Raw genomic sequence first — 23,154 nt, forward strand, 5'->3', positions numbered from 1 at the left:
GTTTTCCTTAAAGGAAAACGGGATGCATTTAAACATAAAAATGCAACTTTTCAGTTTATTTTTTTAAGGGCATGCAGTGGTCCCTGGGACTACTGCCTGCCCTTAAATATTATTTTGAGAGCCACTCACTAAGGGGAAGGGGTCCTCTGGGGACCCCTTCCCGCTTGCGAATGGTTTGCGACTGCAAAACAGTCAGACATAGCTTCAGGAGTCACTAATAGGAAGGTACGCCCTTGGAACGCCCCTTCCAAATTGCAAGTCACTAATCCTATTTTGCGAGTAGCAAATTGATTTGCGACTCGCAAAATAGGATTAGTAAATACATGGGCCACAAGTTTTTTGACATCGCAAACGGCTCTAAAACCCGTTTGCGCCCACAAAAAACATTAGTACATCTGGCCCATATTCGCTCAAACACATATGTTTCTCATAACAGACATCTAGCTTGAAACTTTTTGAAATAGGCACTGCCCACTCAAACATTTGCAATACAACTTCAAAACCCAATTTACATTGAAAAATATGCCAGTTTTTTCTTAATTATTAAGATTCATTTGGTGACCACAATTAATTGAGCTAGTTTGTCTTTCTGTTCGCTCTAAAATACGGAGAATTCTTTTGATTATCTATTGTCAGTTTTAGCCTGGATAAAGCAGGAAATGTGAAAAGAGAAGCCCACAGCCCATGCTCACTGGTATTCATAGGGTTTAATGTACAACCGGAGCTTGCGCAAATGGCTAAGCTTTAGTGAAGTAACAACCTTGAATGAATGGACACCTTGTAACAAAACGGTCTCTTTGCTCATACATTACAAACGTTACTTCCAGTAAAAACTTCCACTGAGCTGTGAACGATATTAACCTGTCATGAACCAAAGTATAAGTCTTCAACGAAACTGCAGCTGCTAAAAATGTTAAAGCAGTGTTTTCCTCTTTCATTTTCACCCCGTTCAGCATTCTCTGAATCTGGTTTGTTAGTCTCCTCTCAGGTTTCACATGTTAATACGGAAAGAGACAGGGAAAATTGATACTACCTCGGATGATAGTTTACTAAATGTCCTAACTAAATAGCGATAGCAATGGCATTCCCAAATATTAAGTCCAATCCAAAAGCAGTGATTTAACTCTGTTCATAAGAAAACTAGAATCCCAGTCTTGCTCTTTAGCGAAATACATAGTCCAGGCATGTGGTGGCGTATCTGGTTATTTATGTTCCAGTTCATGTATGGCAGTGACATTTTGATTTGAAGGTATAGATTTCAAAATGCACATGCTCATGTTCTAATAACTGGCATGGAGAGTGAGTATGCACCAGTTTTAACACAGATATCACAGCATTAGACACAAGAGGCATGATTCCTCTGGCAATCCACCGGATACCCTCCATGTTGATATTTAGACAGGCCCTCTTCACTCTTTCGTGCTGCTATTACATACACACAAACTCTGGGGAAGTCTTACCCAATCTTTTATTATTCATATTTTTTACAAAACCTTTGTTAACAGATGGGTTAGTTTCAGTAATTCACATTGCAACACCGTGTCATATTTCTTTTCTGATCGTTAATTATGACCTCCCACTGTATCCTCAGTTCTTTAACATTTTAATAAGTATGTCATGGTTCACTGTGCTGAGAGGTTGGGGATGATTAGGGAGGGCTGCTTATCTTTAATTATGATCCAAGGTGATTTAATTGGGATTTTAGAGGGAAGCAGCCACTAGCAAAACGATGGTGGTCTTATTGATGCCCTTATACTTAGCCTAAGATGACAAAGCCATTTGGGACAGAGTTTTACCCAAGGAGAACTGAACAGATCCTAAAGAATAGCAGCAAATTCCAATGATAGCTGGTATGTTCAAATTATACTTAACAGCAGTTCATTGAATGAAGTTTTTACAAAGCACAATAGTTACCCAAACAAGGGAGTCCAAGCTCTATGGCAACTGACTACTGACAGGGACATGCATTAAATATTTTCAACTGTTTACGAATATGAGTTCAGATGTAGAATGCCATAGTTTCCAGGAGATTGTGTTACAATGTCTAGCTGACAGGTAAGCAAAATGCCAGCCAGCGAGGCTGGAGCAGCAGACTAGAGGCCTCTTTAAATTTTGGCCCCCGATGATCTAATAGATCGAGATGGAATATATGGTTAGAGTTTGCAGACTAACAGTACAATGGATCCCAGGGACAACAGAGGCAAATTACCTCAGACACTACAGTTACAGCCAGTAGTCCCTGTGTGCTCTGTGACCACCGAATGAGGTCTCACAGTAGGGTACCCATGGTTGGGGTCTCGCCTGTATACATGTAGTCCCTAAAGATAATAGGTCTTTCTGGTAGTTAGGGATGCAGCCACACATTTCCCAGCCTATCCAACTGTGCCACTTCTTTTCACCCACCACAAAAGCCCCTTCTCCACAGAAAGTACTAAATAAGTCAATGAGCCTAGTTTGAAATTGCATCCACTTGAATGGAGCACGAAGATCCCATAGTGTTCACCTCCTCTGGAACAAACCAGTTCTAGCAGGCCAGCCTGGTGTCTGGGAGAAACACCACTTAAACAATGCTTCCCACCTTGCACAAAGAGATTGACTGTCTGCCCATCCTTCATATCCTGTGTTCTGTCCTGCTGTAGACAGGATCTCAAAGCAGAATAGAATCGAATTGGTCAGAGGCCACATGGTTCCCAATTCACAAGTTAGAATCTAATTGGCCAAAGATCACCTGGTTCTCAATTCACAAGCTGAGATAGACTATTCACCCAGTTGATGATTGCTACGGAGCTGAGGCACACCAGAAGGGAATTCGCTTTTTATTGTTTAGCACTCATCAATCATTTGGCGACAATTTTGAGAGTGCATGCCAAGACGGATGGTAGAGTCCAAAATGTCTCTGTACTGAATATTAACTGATGTGTTTGATTTATTCAATGTTAGCTTTTACTTGAAAGACCTCCACACACACGTGCTTTGCTTATTTTGCTCTGGAATTTATCCCAGGATCAAAGTGAAGACTGTGCAGCCGCAGTCCAACAAAATAACTGAGTTAGAGTGGCGGAGAACAGAGGCATGCAACCTCTACCCATCATTCCGCAATCGAGCATTAGGCCAGTATGAGGGACTTTGTGTTTCTGCAATTGTTGTTCCATTTGAGTGCCTCAGTGACCCACCATCACCTGTAGCATGACGACCTGTCTGTCTCTGCATTCACATTTGTACCCAAGGGCCTCAGAGAGCAACTTCAATGGCAGCATGAGGTGCCACTAGAAGCTACACCTTTTCCTCTATCCGCGGGTGTCCTGATATCTATATAACCCTGACAAAGTAGCAGCTCTTGTCTCCTCTTCAGCAACAGGATCTGTGGAACTGACAGCCTGTGTACTTCTAATATGCCACTACACTGTAAAAAAGCTGTGTCCTTGAAAACAGGAGAGGGGGCGTGGCTAACGCGTCAACGAAGATGGCGGCGTGATTAGGGAGCTCCGGCGCCGACCTCAGCTACACCGCGATTTTCGGCGGTGTCCTGGACTGCTGAGCTCTGCCGTTCACTTTATAGGCATTCGGAATGTGAGGCGAGCCCAGCGCCCTCACCCACTTTGATTTTGGAGCCTGTTTGGCGGACTTGTTCGTTCCGGCCAGACGCTCAGTTCCCGGCCGCCATTTTGTGAATTTAGTGCGCGCTGCACACTTTTTCATATGAGGCGTCCCTTCTTCTGGAAGTCATACACCAGCCTGCTGCCAAAGCAATCACCTTATCTCCTAATGCGGTGAGTTCACCATGCAGCGGGCTATCCTTTAAACGCCTATTTATGCTCTCTTTTTGCCGCGATTTGGAATCTCCTAGCCAGCCGCCATTTTGTGAACGATTCTCCCTCACTGCTGCTTACAATGCATTCTACTGAAGTTTGTTACTGATTTTCATGTCTTTGGATACCTTTGTGAAGCGCTTGTTGTGAACAACAAAGCTATTGTACGCTCATGCCTTTCAATGCGCCTTTTGGTCTGCTTTTCCATGCTTTTTGGACCACCTGCATTTCAAATGATTTTCTGCGTTTACCTGCAGCCTGTTGCTACTATGTTCCTCATCTTTTTGGCTCTGCCGCATGATTGACTTTGGTTTGTCAGCCTTCCTGTCTCTGTCTACACCACGATTTGGCTGATGTTGCCTATACTCGTGTATTCAGTCATCCATCTGGTACTCCTTATTTTTGCAGTATGTTCTGCTCTACCTCTCTCTGTTGATGGAGAACCAATGCCTTTCCACTCATTCTTTCCAGTCTGCGCCTTAGCTTCTCCCATGTTTTTCTATTTCTACTGCTGAACTTTCTACTACGTCATTTGGCTCAGTCGCCCTTCTTTAAGCTGTTTTCTCTCTGAAATATTACATGGGGAAGCTCCGCATTTTGAAACTCTCCATTCGGATACTCCATCACAGGATCTGGAAGAAGCCACAATGTCAAAGTCCGAAGTTTCACATGGCGCTATCCCTAAGTCTCAGAATGGTGGCAAAGCGGCTTCCACTTCAACCTCCAAACACCTTAAAAAAGACCCTCCGTCACCTGACTGCGCTGCTTCTCCTTCATCCATGGACATTATTTTAGAAGAAATACGGGCTCTTAAACCCTTCATGGAAGCTACTACTAAAAATATGCAGGCCATGCAAGATAAATGGACTTCCCTCGACGGTCGTGTTCTCCTCCTGGAACCGTCAACGGACTCTCTTCAATCCTCCTGCTCTCGAATCCCGTCATTGGAGGCTGAGGTTCTTCTTCTTAAAAAGCAAACAGAGGATTTGGAAAACAGGAACCGTAGAAACAACCTCCGCTTATATGGTCTTCCTGAACTCACGGAAGGGTCCAACCCTACTGCCTTCTTCCAATCCTTTCTCTCAAAGATCTTGGATACCCCAGCCTTGGCCTCCATCAACATTCAAAGGGCTCATCGCCTTGGTCCCAAGGTCTCTGCTAAACCTAGAGGAGGAGTCATGCTATTCCTTCAGTATACGGATCTTCTGCAGGTTCTTTCAGCTGCTAAACTAAAAAAACAAATTCTATGGGAAGGTCATCGTCTCTATTTGTCTCAAGCTGTCTCCAAGGCCACTGCGGACAGAAGGAAGAAGTTCTTGGACTTACGCCCGCAACTCAAAGCCCTCAATGTTAGATATGGACTTCTTCATCCCTGTCTTTTCAAGGTTATGTACAAAGACAAGACCACTACCTATGAAGATCCTGCCGTCCTTCAAGCGTTCCTTCGTCAGCACGCTCCTGATGTTATGGATGTCTCCGGACCTGGCTGATTATTCATGAGGATCTCGTAATTTTGCTGATGTTGTTCTTTATCTGTGGTTCTGTTCACTATTGTCATTTTACCCTTTTATACTTTACCTTTGTGTTATTACCTGTTGCTGTTTATGTTTTCTCCTCAGCTTATACGTCACCCTCTTTCTTTCTTATATTTACAGATGCCTCCCTCTCCTATTCCTTCCCGATGTATACCTTGTTTCTGTACACTGCCCTTTGGAACTGTGATATTTGAGGTCTGGCGTCCGCTCTTGATGTTGTCGCCGTCATCTTCCGACGCTTCCACCCCCGTTCTAGTCTGCGTTTTCCGTTTTAGTAAGTATGTTTCTCAGTCGTCCGTTTCGGACTTGTACTGTCTTCTTGTTTCCTTTTATTTCTTTCTTCTTCCCTTTTGTCCCTATCCCCTTTCTTCTCTTCTCATTCTTACTCGTTTCCTTCAACATCTCCTTACTTTTCCCTCCCTTTTGTACTATCTTTGCGACTCTCCTTAATTTTCTTTCCTTCTTCCTTTCTCTTTTCTTTTCTTCTACATCTTCTTCTCTTTCTATCCTTCTAGCATCTCCACCATTTTTCCTTTGCTCTACTCTACCAATATATTCTAGGTTTTTTGTATTTCATGAGCATGTTATTGTTTATTGCTTTTGTGTACTGTTTCATTCCAAGTTACAACATGGAATATTAAGGGATTAAATAATCCCATTAAAAGGCAAAGGGTATTATCACACCTAGCTAGAATTAATACTGATGTAGCGCTCCTTCAGGAATCTCATCTCTCGGAGGAGGAGGCTTTAAAGCTTAAACGTTGTTGGGTGGGTCATGTTTTCTGCTCCCCCACTGTTGATAAGAAGAATGGTGTTGTGATTTTGTTGCATAAAAAGTTGAATATTGCTTCAGTTTCTCATGAATGTGATGTTAACGGCCGTTGGGTCATTGTTAATTTGCTTGTTGATAATATCCCCTTGTTCTTTTTAATGTATACGCCCCTACTGGAGTTGACAGATCCTTTTGGCCCTCTATCTCTGATAAACTAGCTTCCCTCTCCGGGGATTACATTTTGTTCGGTGGAGACTGTAATCAAATTATGGACCCCTTTCTCGACCGTCATTCTAAAGCCAGATTTATACCCTCCAAGATACACTCCCAATTTGTTAAAACCTTCCAGAATAATGCTCTGGTAGATATTTGGAGACTATGCAATCCAGACCTTCGAGAGTATAGTTTTTTCTCTCCTCCCCACCAATCCCAATCTCGCATTGATCATATTTTCCTTAGCAAATCCCTATCCCAGCATGCCATTCGTTCTGAAATAGGTTCCATTCTACTCTCTGACCATGTCCCTGTCTTTGTGGACTTGGATCTCCTTCCATTTTCTCCTCCCTCAGGCAGATGGACGTTCAACAACACTTTGCTTCAAGATCCCACTTTTTGCTCTAATTTTTCCATATTTGCCGCTGAATTCTTCCTTATTAATCACACTCCTGAATCCTCTTTTGTTATGGTTTGGGACTCATTCAAAGCAGCCTCTAGAGGTTTTATTATTATCAATTTTGTGGCAAGACGGAAAAGGCTTAGGGAGGTCAAGTCAGCTCAAATTCTAGCTGAGATCAAACGTTTAGAACACGACTATTACTCCTCTAATTCAGACACCTCTCTTACTAAACTCGTTGAGGCAAAGATCTCCTTTAATAAATTCACAACTGAAGCAGCCTCTAATCTTTTATTAAAATGCAATTTCCGGTACTATGGTGGCAAAAATAAGATGGGTAAACTTCTTGCCAACTATTTAAAAATAAGACGAGAGCGTATGAAGATTGAATCTATACGAACCTCCTCTGGTGAATCCTGCTTTAAAGACAAAGACATTCTCTCTGAATTTGTCAAATTCTATGATACTCTGTATACCCCTGAACGGGTTCCCACACCTTCGGAGCTTATTTCCTACTTCCAATCCCTTCCCTTTCCTCCATCGTCCCATGTTAATTTAGCTTCTTTGGATATTGATATATCACTTTCCGAGATTTCTCTTGCGGTATCTAAGTTAAGGCATGGGAAAACTCCTGGTCCCGACGGCTTCACCATCGAATTCTATAGTCATTTTGCCTCCCTCCTTCTTCCTAAACTTCTACTTTTATTTCAATCCTTTCTCACAGCGGGGTCTTCGAGGGGTTCCTTTCAACTGGCTTTAATTTGCTTAATTCCCAAAGAGGATAAAGACCATTCTCTTTGCAAGAATTATCGCCCGATCTCTTTGGTCAATACGGACTATAAGATTCTAGCTAAAGTTCTTGCTCTGCGATTGGATCCTCTCTTGCCTGATTTAATTGGCCCAGAACAATCCGGGTTTGTTAAAGGCCGTCTTTCCTCAGACAACTCGCGAGTTTTTCTTAATATTCTCAGCAGAGCCTCGCGGTTAGACATCCCTTTCGCAGCTATCTCCTTAGATGCGGAAAAAGCTTTCGACAGGATTGGATGGGATTTTATGTTTCAGGCACTCCGCTGGTTTGGCATCCCTTCTAAATTTATTTCTATTATCTCCTTACTCTATTCTAACCCCCAAGCTTCCATCTTTGTTAATGGGATGACCTCAGACTATTTCTCCTTGCATCGAGGTGTCTGTCAAGGATGTCCCCTTTCCCCTTTATTATTTGTTTTGGCTCTAGAACCCTTTCTTACTAAGATTCGTCAAGATGATAAAATATCTGGGTTTCGTTTTGGTTCCAATCAAGTTAAACTTTCAGTCTATGCGGATGATATCCTCTTTTACTGCTCCGATCCTCTTTCATCTTTGTCTCCCTTTTTGCAGCAAGTTTCCTCTTTTTCCGCTGTCTTTGGCTATCGCCTAAATGTCGATAAATGTGAAGTACTTCCTTTGAATTCTCTTTGTCAGCAACACCATTTCGCTCAATCTGGTTTCTCTTGGCAGTCATCTAAAATTAAATATCTGGGTGTTTTGTTCGCTCCCCGTCTGTCGGGCACTCTCAAATTGAATTTTGCTTATATTTCTAAGAAGATGGAAATAGCTATTACTCATTGGCACCCACTCTTTTTATCTTGGTGGGGTCGACTTAATTCTATAAAGATGATGCTTTCTCCCCTCCTTCTCTATACCCTCTCTATGCTCCCAATGCGTATTCCGGCTTCTTTTTTCAAAAAAATCGACTCTTTGCTTTTAAAATTCCTTTGGCACGGCAAACGCCCTAGGATAGCCATTGCTACACTTCGAAAAGATAAAGCCCAGGCTGGTGTCCGCTTCCCTGACTTCAGAACATATCATCGCGCTTTTTCTCTGAAACAGACAACCCGATGGCTTTCGACTGATCCTCCTTTTTATCCTCCCTTATGGCTAACTATGGAATCTTCCTTAATTTCTCCCTTCACTTTTCGTGAATTTTTATCCTTCGCGCCTTACCCCGCTCGTCTTCATACTCCTATCATATCTCATTGTCGTGCTCTTCTTCATCCCCCTTTATCTTCATCATATCCTTCCCTTCTTAATTTCCATGAACAACCTATCTGGTTTAATTCTCAACTTAAAATTCGTAATCGTACTATTTATTGGAAGGTCTGGCACTCTCGAGGACTGTGCTGGATATCTCAATTGCTTTCTCACAATGTCCCTCTCTCCTTCTCGGAACTTCAAGCCTCTTTCCTGTTACCCTCCAGTGCCCGCTCACAATATGACTTGCTTTTGCCAGTTCTTACCTCTTGTCTCCAATCATTGCCTGCATCCAATGGTATTCCTTTAGACCGTCAAGACACTTCCTCCTTACTAGATTCTACCCCCTCCGCTTCTTCCCTTTATAATCCCTTCCGCTACACAGTTGATCGAGTGTAAACTAAAATTGAGATTGCTTGGGAGTCTGATCTTTCTCGAGATTGGTCGGTTCTTCTTTGGGATAAAGTTTGGAACAAACTTCATAGAACCTCTAGAGCTGCTAACACCACCCAAACGTTATACTTTATTTATAACAGAGTTTTATTTACCCCAATCTCCCTGTCCCGTTTTTCTTCAGAGACTCCCCCTACCTGTTGGCCTTGCCCTTTCCCCTCAGCAGACCTAAAACACATGCTTTTTGAATGTCCACATGTATCCAAGTTCTGGAATTCTATATGGGTCCAAATCCAAAAGATTTTCCATTTTCAGATTCCCTTCTCCCCGGCTCTTGTTTTTCTAGTTTCCATTTCGCCTGACCTCCCTCAATCTCCTCGCCATTACCTACTCCTTGACCTCTTAATAGCGCTGTTGCTTTCCACATTATCACGTCTAACTGGAAGCAAGCTGCGAATGTGTCCTATCGCTCTTGGTGGAATGCAGTCTGTTTCCATCACCGGCTAGATACCATTTTGTATCTCCCGTCTCCCTAGCAATTAAAAGAGACCTTACTTGGCTTCCTTTAGTAACATTTCGTTCCTCCATTGCCCCATTGAGCTCCTCCATGGATCCTGCTGTTGTTGAAGTCCGCAAACCTCCATGAATTTCTTTTCCTTTGCTTTAAATTTTATTCCCATTATTATCATGTAGTGCATTTGCTTTTCTTATATATTTTTGCTCATGTCACTTCATGCTCATTTTACCTGCCTTTCATGAGTTTGTATTGTATTAGCTATTGTAATTTTTTCCCTTAAATTGTACATTTTGTCATATCCTTTTCCTGTTTCTTCCTCTCTCCCTCCCTCCCCCTTTTCCTTTTATCTTCAATAAAATCAAACTCAAAAAAAAGAAAACAGGAGAAAGTAAAATGATAGGGGTGTAAACTAGCATAAGAAGCTAAAAATCATCCATGAGGGGTTATGCAATCATTCAAACCACTGCGGCAGTCGAGCCATATTGACTCTTTGTAACAATTTGATTCCTTCCTTCTCTATACTCTTGTGCCCTTGAGATGAATCTTCCCCATAGACACTTTCTTTTTTTTGTAAATTTTTTTGTTTTACTCATCACTTTTTAATTCCTATTCTTAAAATGTAGTTTTTATAAAAGTAAATTGCACCATATTTCTTACAGTCACTGGGTAACCCTATAATTTGTTACTCTGTAGGAGATTTTCTAAAGAAAGCTATGAGATACTGTAAATCAATGCTTATTTAAGATAGAAGGAATTTATTAATATGGATGAGAAGATAAGACTTTGGGCCTGATTACGATCTTGGTGGATGAGTTACTCTGTCACAAATGTGACGGATATCCCATCTGCGTTTTTGCAGGTTCCATATGATATAACGGAATTGTAATATGGCAGACGAGATATCCATCATGTCTGTGTTAGAGTTACAGCGTCCGCCAAGATCGTAATCAAGCCCTATGTCTTTTATTTGCGCCTTAATGTGAAAATTAGCTTATACAGACACAGCTATCTGTTTTTTGTTTTCCCTGATACTGTAGATTTGTCTGATAATTAATTTAGTGAATATATAATTTTTGTGGTGGTTTTAGCATGTTCTGAAAATAATTGTTGCACTTTTATGAATATTTTTAATACTCAAACCAAGCCTAAATTGAATTTCGTGATGACCAAAAACAGCAAATAAACCCATCAATTCCTTAACACACTTAAATTATTAAACAAATACAGCTCTTTGGCACTTTAAACAAACATCTGAGTGTTGTTTGGATGTTACAACACTCAACCTTCAACAGTCACAAAATAAAGGTGATGACTATAAAGCGCCTCTACCGTTGGATGTATGGATTTCACCAGCGATCATGAGGCTTAAATAAATACCGCATGCAATTTCTAGCCAATTTTCTGGTTACGTCACAGGACGTTCCTCACATGCTCATATGAGCCCTTTATGCCTGCCCTAATCTTGAAATCTTTAATAATGTCCTACTGAGACTCAGACCTTACTGATGTATGTGAGCTAATATGATCATTTGTGGGATGGAAATTTCATTTGTATGTGCTGATTTTATGTAAAATTATGAAATAGATGAAACTATCTTATGGAATTCTTTTTTCAACTGATTGTTGGTGGTTACTTAAGCATTATCAGTGAAGTTCCTAGACAACAGAATATAAATAATCAAACATTTTCCTCATGCAACTTGTTTTCAGATTTCTTTCTATTTCATAGCATACCTTCACAGGCGAGATGTGGAAGTGCTCAAAGAAGCTGAGAGTTGTGATGTCAGTCATAGAAGACTCCATTAATTCTGTATTAAGAGTGTCTAAGTCTTGCTGTATCAGTTTGGTCTGTAAAGAACAAAACTCAAGTTAGGTCCTGCACAAATTTGGCAAAACCAAATTCCTAGACATGCTGAAAGTCTTCTATTGCCCAAAATATTTAGTTTAAAAGATTCATCTATCACTTGACATATACAATAAAGATCTGTTAGAAAAATATTTTGAAGCTGTATATGTATACATGTAAAGGCATGGACTGACGGGAGGTTAAGGGTCACCAACAATCAATAGGATCCTGGAACCGCGGCCAAGTTCCTGCATTCAGCATTTGACTTTGGATGCTAAACATACTATGAGAGAAAAGTTAGGTCTATTTTTCTTTTCTTTTTTTTACGCTTTCCTCTGTGAGATTGGAAAAAATGCAAATTTACCTGACCCTCCAATTAATAGGTTACATTAATAATAAAAACAAATAAACGAAAATTAATACGTTTACCTGGGCAATCACTTTTGCCTATTTAATTTTTAATTTTTACTCTTTTAAATTTCACACAAAGAAGAACACATCATCTACTAAACAGACAATCTCCTTTTTACAAAAACATCAAAACATAATACATCAAAGACTCCACATAAATGTGTCACAAGTGCAATCATATAAATACAAAAAAGGAAGTGCAACAATAAAAAGACAATTATTCTGTCAAAGAACAGTTGATATGTACAGAATAAATACACATTTGGTTGTAAACAAATTCAACAACTCGAGGGTCTCCTAAACTTAGAGAACGGATGGTTTGGGTACTATAAGTGTCCCAGAGTTTTTAACTGCCACTTATATCAAAAAGCCTGTATCAAAGCCGACGCGTTTCGAGTCCTGGTTTTTTGAATTGCCGGACTCTCATCAGGGCAGGATAAATCCTTTCTAAATGATCGACTGTTTGTGACAAAAACATAAAACAAAAATGAATTTTAGTGTGCTTCCCACTTTTTCTTAAAAGCTCTTTTTTCTCTATTAAGCTAAGGGTCTGCCCACATACCTGCATGGTGCCAAACTTGGTTTGTAGGTCTTGCTTCATAATGTGTACTCAGTCAGTAAATGCCACTCTGCAACAGAATATCAAGTTCTAAGTACTAATATAAGAGGTATAATTCTCCCATTGCATATGAATATTGCGTGGAAAAAGGGTTACCTTTATTTCTGTTATTGTGTGGCACAGCTTTACAGTCCACTGGTGCTCCCTATTTGTCTGGTCAGGGTGCTAGGGTCTTTACAGTCTGAAAAACGGAAAGAATTCGACGATTTTTAACCATGTGTCTATATATTTCAAGCGGACGTGTTATGCGTTCACCTCATGCTCAAGCTACTTACTCGTGAGTCAGTCACGAATCAGCTGCCGGTCATACATTTCGCCATTGCCAGTCTGTTCTATTTTCAATCTGTAAGACAACCGGGGGCGAAATTTTACTTAATGCGAGGGCGGAATTTTACTTAATGCGAACACGAAAAGACCTCGTGTGTCACGCACTTTCAGATTGCATTCAGCGAACGGCTCACCTTTTAGGAGATGTAGTGGTTTATGATTTTCACCAGTTCCGCGAAGGAAGACAAACCGTCAAGGACGTCTCCCTCCTGGGATACCGGGTTATGTGAACACGTGACGCCACAGGGGGCGGAGCATGAAGGAACGATCTGGCTACATTCAAACATGGTGCATTATGGAGGTTGTATTTTCAATCGCAATGCGGACGAACGAACAATTTAATTTGCCTAAAATCAAAATAACTTATAGAAATTTTGAAATGTCAGCATGAAAGGTTTATTGTAAGGATGTGGATTAATTAATTAGACCAAGCCCTTGAGCAATTTCAACAGAGTTATACTCTATTCAGTTCACTCATACAGTTAAGTCCTCTATTAATGCTGTCAAATTTCATGATCAGATAAGCCTCTTTGCGTAGCAGTGCACTTTCAATACAGGGAGAGCGATGCCTGGGATCCATCGCAGACAGGATGGTCCATTTGAAATCATTCTCGCTATGATTTACAGACAAGAAGTGTTCGACCATAGGGGCAGACAGGACCTTTCTCTTGATCCTTGATCTGTGTTGTGTTATTCTCATATTGACTTGTTGGCATGTTTTGCCAATATATATTCTGTTGCATGGGCATAAAATTTCAAATGGACCATCCTGTCTGCGATGGATCCCAGGCATCGCTCTCCCTGTATTGAAAGTGCACTGCTACGCAAAGAGGCTTATCTGATCAGGAAATTTGACAGCATTAATAGAGGACTTAACTGTATGAGTGAACTGAATAGAGTATAACTCTGTTGAAATTGCTCAAGGGCTTGGTCTAATTAATTAATCCACATCCTTACAATAAACCTTTCATGCTGACATTTCAAAATTTCTATAAGTTATTTTGATTTTAGGCAAATTTAATTTTTCGTTCGTCCGCATTGCGATTGAAAATACAACCTCCATAATGCACCATGTTTGAATGTAGCCAGGTCGTTCCTTCATGCTCCGCCCCCTGTGGCGTCACGTGTTCACATAACCCGGTATTCCAGAAGGGAGACGTCCTTGATGGTTTGTCTTCCTTCGCGGAACTGGTGAAAATCATAAACCACTACATCTCCTAAAAGGTGAGCCATTCGCTGAATGCAATCTGAAAGTGCGTGACACACGAGGTCTTTTCGTGTGCGCATTAAGTAAAATTCCGCCCTCGCTTTAAGTAAAATTTCGCCCCCGGTTGTCTTACAGATTGAAAATAGAACAGACTGGCAATGGCGAAATGTATGACCGGCAGCTGATTCGTGACTGACTCACGAGTAAGTAGCTTGAGCATGAGGTGAACGCATAACACGTCCGCTTGAAATATATAGACACATGGTTAAAAATCGCCGAATTCTTTCCGTTTTTCAGACTGTAAAGGCCCTAGCACCCTGACCAGACAAATAGGGAGCACCAGTGGACTGTAAAGCTGTGCCACACAATAACAGAAATAAAGGTAACCCTTTTTCCACGCAATATTCATATGCAATGGGAGAATTATACCTCTTATATTAGTACTTAGAACTTGATATTCTGTTGCAGAGTGGCATTTACTGACTGAGTACACATTATGAAGCAAGGCCTACAAACCAAGTTTGGCACCATGCAGGTATGTGGGCAGACCCTTAGCTTAATAGAGAAAAAAGAGCTTTTAAGAAAAAGTGGGAAGCACACTAAAATTCATTTTTGTTTTATGTTTTTGTCACAAACAGTCGATCATTTAGAAAGGATTTATCCTGCCCTGATGAGATTCCGGCAATTCAAAAAACCAGGACTCGAAACGCGTCGGCTTTGATACAGGCTTTTTAATATAAGTGGCAGTTATAAACTCTGGGACACTTATAGTACCCAAACCATCCGTTCTCGAAGTTTAGGAGACCCTTGAGTTGTTGAATTTGTTTACAACCAAATGTGTATTTATTCTGTACATATCAACTGTTCTTTGACAGAATAATTGTCTTTTTATTGTTGCACTTCCTTTTTTGTATTTATATGATTGCACTTGTGACACATTTATGTGGAGTCTTTGATGTATTATGTTTTGATGTTTTTGTAAAAAGGAGATTGTCTGTTTAGTAGATGATGTGTTCTTCTTTGTATGAAATTTAAAAGAGTAAAAATTAAAAATTAAATAGGCAAAAGTGATTGCCCAGGTAAACGTATTAATTTTCGTTTATTTGTTTTTATTATTAATTTAACCTATTAATTGGAGGGTCAGGTAAATTTGCATTTTTTCCAGTTAAGTAGGCCCTACCTGTCCTCCTTCCCTAAGGGCCAAAACCCCTTTTTTTCAAAAAATTCCTCTGTGAGATGGCTGTGTAGAAAATTGCTATCCAAAGGTGACGTCCAAACAGTCCTGATTCGACAACCGATAGAACCCTTCAACGTAACTATTTTGTTTACATAAATAACATGGATTGTCAACTGCCCCACATCTTACCAATGCCGCAGCATGTTCACTTGCTTCTGATGAAGGAAGGAGAAATGGGAAATGATAAAAACTCCATTTGCCTACCGGGCCAGAACACGTATAGAGCAGGTCTGCACCAGGCACACATCTTCCCTCACTCAACACAGCTTTCTAAGCTGGTATGATCAGTTGTTGCAAACATATATTCTGATGCATGCGCATCATAATGCCAAATACTGGAAGGTAGACTTTCCAAAAAATTCCGTCACTCGCTGGTTAGCTGCACAACAAACAGAGAGCAAGCCACTTCAACTGGGTTCCACATATAGTGAGCACATTACAGCAAAGATTGCCAAGAAGTTATGGAGAGACCAAGAAAACATAGCTGTGGGAACTAAAACTGAACCAAACTAAAAAAGTACAAGTGCAATACACTACTATTTACAAAAGGCACGACTAATTTGTTTTGGGCAATACAAGGTGATCGAGATGTATTCTGATGCAAAGAAAAAATGCAATTAGTTTTGCTTTAAATTCGAAAATAATTTTCCTTTACCATCTATATGAAACCGAGAACAAACTGAAATTAATTTACTCTTAACATACTTTAAGCCGTATGAGGTGCCAGTTGACAAAACAAATAGCTGAGTATTTTACGAGCACGCCATGACCTACCCGTGCACAACATATCCGTGTAGCACACTAGATGGATGTTTTTCTTTTTCTTTAAGTTGCATAGCTTTTAATTTCGATCGTATTTACTAACATATATTTTATCGCCTTTACACACCCTTCCTCACACGTTTACTTTCAGGATTAAACTAAATTTAAAAAACATTTGGATGCCAACGTGCTGCTAGATCTTTATGCTCCCTCCGTCAACCAAATCAATGTGTGTAAAGAGGAACCAGGATGCAAGGCTTGTAGTAATTTATGTCAAGTAAGGAGGGCGTAAAAAGCAGTCCTCTGTTGATCAAACTACGCCCAGCCTCATCAAAGGAACTCCACCGTATGTGTCCCTTTTGGTTTCGAGACCAAAGCCAATAGCAATCACAGCACTTCTCTCAACTCACTAATAAATAGAGCAACATCTAGGAAAAGAACCTGCTGCCCATTCCTACATCTCAGGACAAGGCTTTGTGTCTATAAAAGCTTTCTTTCAGGTTGTCTCCTCTTTCTTCTCATGTATAAACATTTACGCTGCCTTCAATCACTAAAACACAAATTGCCTCTCAAAACACGTCACCTTTATCTGTGCTGGATGAACAGATGAACCTTGTGGAAGGAAGTATATTTTAAAGCACGGTAAAAAAAAAAAAATAGCGTTGGCAAGATTGCTCAGGTGGTATCTGGAGAAGCCAGCATGTAACGAGCTTTCAAGGAAGATATAGTAATTAGAGGTGCATTGGATTACAGTTTCTAGACACAGCGCCTAGAAATGTCAACAACAGTGCTAACAGCTATATAAAAATATAAAACACGCTATTATTATCAGAAATATCTTTGTTATTCAGTGAGATAAAAGAGACATAAAAAGTGCAAGTTAAAAAGACTATACCCTTTGTCGTTCAAATTCTGGGTCAGTTGAAGGAGTGAAAAGTGCAGTAATTGCTCCCAAGAAGCCTTGATCCACTTTCAATGCCATTTCCTGGATAAGGACCATGAAATATCTGCAAGAAGGAGGAATAACAAAGGCATTAACTTCTAACATTTTTTAAATAAATGTAGAGTAGCACATCCAGAGCTTTCAAGCTTTACCGAACTAAAAACGGTTTACCAATCAAAGGCTTAATGAATGTGCCATGAAACATCTTTTTCATGGCAGTGTGTGGATCGCCAACCTGCAAGACCTCTGCTTGTTTAAAGTTGTTGAAGATTTTAGTGCCGGCCTTCAACAAAGGTAATGCAGATTGGTCACAGATCCCTAGGACGTGCACTTTGGAAGACCTTAATATACTTTCCTAAATGCACACTTGTCCTTCCTGACTGTAATCCCCTATTTGAAGAAGTGCATGGCCACTTGTTCTTTTATTGGCTAGGAATGAATACATCATCACATTTCTGGGGGCAGATGCTAGGGCGAAGCTTTTTTGTTTTTTTATATACCGTGCATGGCTCAAGGGCCTTCAAAGGCTTCACATGAGTACCTCATTACATTACACATTCATTTTACCTTTTAGACAGGGGGGATTCCCTTAATATGGAGTTTTTGGCGTGTTTCTGCCGAGGTTTGAGTGCGAACTTTGTACTCCAAGTAAAGGATCTCTGCTTTCAGCCGTGTCATAGCAACCCCATTTTCTTACGCTGTCCGGCTATCTGTGCCAGGACCACTCCCATATAACCACTTTATAGGCCTCCCAGAGTGTTGCGACGATTCAACTGAACCCTCATTTTCCCAAAAATAGAGATCTGTCTCGCTGAGGACCTTGTCCCTGATGGAGGGATCCATGAGATACCAGGAGTTGACTGGTGCCACTCGGCCAACCGTGGGCTCTCCCACCTCCACATGACAAAGAATGGGCGAGTGGTCAGAGATCCCCCTGGCCGGATGTTGTATGTCCTTAACGATGTGGAAATGGTGAGCCAACATCAGCACATAGTCAATTCGGGACGAACTACGATGAGGCCCCGAGAAAGAAGTGTATCGGAGATTGGTCGGGTGCAGGCCCCTCCAGATATCAACATGGCCCATGGCATCAAGAAAGCATTGTATCTGCTTGCGGGAGGACGGCAATGTCTTCTGGAGCCAGAGGTCAAGTGAATTGGAGACAATGGAATTAAAGTCGCCCCCAATCAGCAATCTGCCATCTGGTAAGCCAAGGAGGAGGTCCCCGAGGTCAACAAAGGCTTGAGTATGCACGCCTGGAGGAATATAGACCCAGATAAGATTAAGTGTACTCCCCTCCCATATCCCAGTGATGGCTACATATCTGCCCAGAGCGTCCGTGTGAACCGAGGCCACGGTCAGGGGGAACGATCTACGGACCAGTATGCCCACACTCCGGGATCCAGAATCGAAAGCCGAATGAGCCGCCATGTGGAACCCCCAGCGGGACAGGGCCTTACATGCATTACTTAGCAAGTGGGTTTCTCGCAAGGACACAACGTCAGGAGAATGACGCTTAAAAAATTGAAGAACCACACCCCTCTTGATCTTATCGCCCAGCCCATTGACATCCCATGACATGACAGTAACTTAAGCCTTTGTCTAGTCGCCATTGCCATGACACCAACGTATAGGAACACATTTTCTCAGAGGAAACTACCCAGAACAATCACGGAGGGAGCCCATCCCGAGCACAATGAACCGCTCACCAAATGGTACAAAAGGGGGTGGTGATGGACGGAGCATCCGAATCAATCAAACACTCACACCCAGTCAAAAGCTCTGGGTTTAATCCATCACCATTCTTTAGACCACTCTGCCACCCCAGTTCAGACATGGCTATATGCAAATCAGTCTGACCCTGTGCCTCATGGGAACAGTACAGCCCGAACTGCCAAGCCATGTCTTCCCTGGACCGGAAATAAGCTTCCGAGGACCGGTTTCTGGCATTCCAGCCGTCTTCAGCCCGGCATGCTTGAATCCAGTGGCAAAGTGAGCAAGGGACTCACGTCTGAGCATACCCTGCCACACTTACGGCGGCCAAAAGCGGTACAAAAGGGGGTGGTGATGGACAGAGCATCCGAATCAATCAAACACTCACACCCAGTCAAAAGATCTGGGTTTAATCCATCACCGTTCTTTAGCCCACTCTGCCACCCCAGTTCAGACATGGCTATATGCAAATCAGTCTGACCCTGTGCCTCATGGGAACAGTACAGCCCGAACTGCCAAGCCATGTCTTCCCTGGACCGGAAACAAGCTTCAGAGGACCGGTTTCTGGCATTCCAGCCGTCTTCAGCCCGGCTTGCTTGAATCCAGTGGCAAAGTGAGCAAGGGACTCACGTCTGAGCATACCCTGCCACACTTATGGCGGCCAAAAGCGGTACAAAAGGGGGTGGTGATGGACGGAGCATCCGAATCAATCAAACACTCACACCCAGTCAAAAGATCTGGGTTTAATCCATCACCGTTCTTTAGCCCACTCTGCCACCCCAGTTCAGACATGGCTATATGTACAGTACAGCCCGAACTGCCAAGGCATGTCTTCCCTGGACCGGAAACAAGCTTCCGAGGACCGGTTTCTGGCATTCCAGCCGTCTTCAGCCCGGCTTGCTGGAATCAGTGGCAAAGTGCAGCATCCTGGGACCGATTTCGGATTCATAATCCTCATTAGCCAGGCTATCTTGAATCCAGTGGCAAAGTGAGCAAGGGACTCACGTCTGAGCATACCCTGCCACACTTATGGCGGCCAAAAGCGGTACAAAAAGGGGTGGTGATGGACGGAGCATCCGAATCAATCATCCCCTTTTGTATCTCTTTGTTCGCCCTAAGTGTGGCAGGGTATGCTCAGACGTGAGTCCCTTGCTCACTTGGCCACTGGATTCAAGATAGCCTGGCTGATGAGGATTATGAATCCGAAACCGGTCCCAGGATGCTTGTTTCCGGTCCATGGTAGACATGGTTTGGCAGTTCGGGCTGTACTGTTCCCATGAGGCACAGGGTCAGACTGATTTGCATATAGCCATGTCTGAAATGGGGTGGCTGAGTGGGCTAAAGAATGGTGGTGGATTAAACCCAGATCAGTTGACTGGGGGTGGGTGTTTGATTTGCTCAAACGCTCCGTCCATCATCCCCTTTTGTATCGCTTTGTTCGCCCTAAGTGTGGCAGGGTATGCTCAGACGGGAGTCCCTTGCTCACTTGGCCACTGGATTCAAGATAGCCTGGCTGATGAGGATCATGAATCCGAAACCGGTCCCATGATGCTTGTTTCCGGTCCATGGAAGACATGGTTTGGCAGTTCGGGCTGTACTGTTCCCATGAGGCACAGGGTCAGACTGATTTGCATATAGCCATGTCTGAAATGGGGTGGCTGAGTGGGCTAAAGAATGGTGGTGGATTAAACCCAGATCAGTTGACTGGGGGTGGGTGTTTGATTTGCTCAAACGCTCCGTCCATCATCCCCTTTTGTATCGCTTTGTTCGCCCTAAGTGTGGCAGGGTATGCTCAGACGGGAGTCCCTTGCTCACTTGGCCACTGGATTCAAGATAGCCTGGCTGATGAGGATCATGAATCCGAAACCGGTCCCATGATGCTTGTTTCCGGTCCATGGAAGACATGGTTTGGCAGTTCGGGCTGTACTGTTCCCATGAGGCACAGGGTCAGACTGATTTGCATATAGCCATGTCTGAAATGGGGTGGCTGAGTGGGCTAAAGAATGGTGGTGGATTAAACCCAGATCAGTTGACTGGGGGTGGGTGTTTGATTTGCTCAAACGCTCCGTCCATCATCCCCTTTTGTATCGCGCTGCTCACCAAATGGTACCATAAAGAACCTTAATCTGCATTCATGTGTACCTCTTTAAATATGTCATGCACATACAATACACACAAAAACATTCCCCCGACCCAAGGAACAACCCTCAAAACCCCCCTCCCTGCCTCCCTGCTTGGCGGTATCAAAACCCTCCATCCACCCAAACTAGCAGAGTGCCTATCGCCCACTCCTACCAAACTTGTGGGTGTGTGTGACCAGCCGGGCACCCGTCTTTGACATTAGTAGTTGGTGACCACATTTAACAAACCAACATTTTCCGGAAGCAGCCATTAGTCCCCCCCAAAACCCTGTTGAGGGACCGATACAGAAGGGCCCTGAGCCCCAGAAAAGTCACTTTAAGTCCAGTGTGAAAAAGTCCCCAGTAACACATCAATACCCGAATACAAGGTCCGTAGCACAGCAGAGGGGGCCAAGGCCAGACTCACCCCCCGGTAAAAAAAAAAGCGCACCACACTTGAAAAGATAAACTTACAGACCAATCAGTTTGACCCTCCGGTTGCTGCCTCCTGCTCTTCAGGCTGGGTATTCCTATCAGACACGCCAGTGCCCACCTCTATTCCCGCTCTCCGGACGCGGCCGCCTCGTGGGCCAGCCCTGCGCCATCCATCCAGCCAGTCCGAGGCCTCCTCAGGGGTGTTAAAAAACCAAGCCTTCCCCTCCGATTCCACCCTCAGCTTGGTGGGGAAGAGCATGGCATATTTCAAATCCTACTGACGAAGCACCTTTTTCACATCCAGGAAACTGTGCCTCTGATGTTGCACTTTGAGGGTGAAATCTGGGAAGAAGGTAATTCAGCTCTTCTGATACTCCACCAGGGCTGCTGAGCGGGCACACTGCAAAATAACATCTCTATCGCGGAAGTTGAAAATCCTAGCTAACAAGGGCCGGGGGGGCCCCAGGCCGCGGGCGACCACCCGGCACACGGTGCGCCCTGTCGACCGAAAAGAAATTTGAGAGACCTGTCAGCTTCAGATAGGTGATCAGGTCTTCCATAAAGAGATCCTCCAATGGCCCCTCCGCCCATTCCGGCACCCCCAAGATACGAATGTTATTGCGCCGAGAGCACCCTTCATAATCGTTCAGTTGCGCCTCTAGCTTCGCGGAGTGGGCATGCATAGCCTCCATTTTTCGCTGCAGGTCAGAGGTGTCTTCAACCAGGGAACTCATTTGACCTCAACGTCCTTCAACCGTGAGTTCTTCGATGGCAAGTCTGCCCAGATAAGGGACACCTCCGAGGACACAGCAGCGATGTGTCATTCCAGCGACTTGCGCACGGTCGTAATGGCTTCTATGATGTCCTGTAGCGTCTTTTTTTTTTTTTCTTCTCGCCCAATTGCCTCTTCTTTTGTGCAGCGGGTCCCCCCGTCAGGCTGGCACAGGGGCCACCATCCCACGCATATTTTTTCAGTTTAGCCTGCACTGCAGCTTTAGAGCTAGGACTCCCAGCCATGGTGCAACTGGCCGTGCCGGTGCAGACCCAAATTAAAAACAAGATACAGGCTGTCCCGTGCAACCGGAGGGAGAGGGGGGCCGTCCGAGCTGTCACTCGAACCACCTCCAACAGGCCAAACCTTGGAAGGCGACTCAGGAGGGGGAGGGGGCCCAGGCTCAGGCTGCAAAGTACGTCACACTCAGCAGGATATCAGGAGCAGTGTCCCCTGCAAGGCAATGCATCAAACCAATCCAGGCACGCACGTGGCCAAGGGGGCTCAGCCCCTCCCGCAGAGTCCGGCAGCAATCCACATCGGGCCCAAGATGGCGTCACCCACGGGGCCCATGACCAACCAAAAACAGCGTCTCTCATGTGTCTGGGCCCCTCACAGCCTGGTTGCAGTCACTTAATATAGATGGAGCCAACCGTGGAAAATCCTGTGGAGCTGAGAGATCAAAGGACCCAGAGGTGGAACCACGGCACACAGGCGCCTACAGCAGGGGCGGGGGGCGTGGAATCACACCCAGTCCTAGTTGTCTTCCGGCCGCAGCAGGCGGCTCACAGGCACCACCTCCAGCAGGCCGGGGCACGCCGCAGCTCCCACCCACCGGCAGTAATGAATTGGTCAGTCAGGCGCCCCGGCGTCTAGAGGCAAACAGGCATTCTGGAGGTCGCGGGGCTTTCGCCACCAGGTGTTCCCCACCACGCTGCCACAGTAAAGGGCGCCGACCCTGCCACAGCCGCAACAAGCACTAGATTCAGCACCGGTCCTTCGCGGAGACGTGGAAGCTCCACAGGTCCGCCAGAACAGGGCCGCGGACCGTGACACAGCAGAGTCCGCGCCGCGAGAGAAGGGGTCTCTCACAGCTCCACGTGCGTCAGCGGC

General features: G+C 43.7%; 1 protein-coding gene across 2 annotated transcripts in view; it reads right to left on the minus strand.

The window, feature by feature from the left end:
• The window catches only part of VPS13C (vacuolar protein sorting 13 homolog C), a 2,773,485-nt gene that overhangs the window by 636,947 nt on the left and 2,113,384 nt on the right, over positions 1-23,154 (minus strand). For both annotated transcript variants that reach the window (XM_078680824.1, XM_078680823.1), the window contains exons 70-71: positions 16,954-17,065; positions 11,384-11,497 (exon numbers count right to left, since the gene is read on the minus strand). In XM_078680824.1, coding sequence (XP_078536950.1) covers positions 11,384-11,497; positions 16,954-17,065 — 226 coding nt within the window. The remainder of the gene's footprint in view (positions 1-11,383; positions 11,498-16,953; positions 17,066-23,154) is intronic.

Source organism: Lissotriton helveticus, chromosome 3_1 (assembly GCF_964261635.1).
Source record: "Lissotriton helveticus chromosome 3_1, aLisHel1.1, whole genome shotgun sequence".
NCBI classification, from domain to species: Eukaryota; Metazoa; Chordata; class Amphibia; order Caudata; family Salamandridae; genus Lissotriton; species Lissotriton helveticus.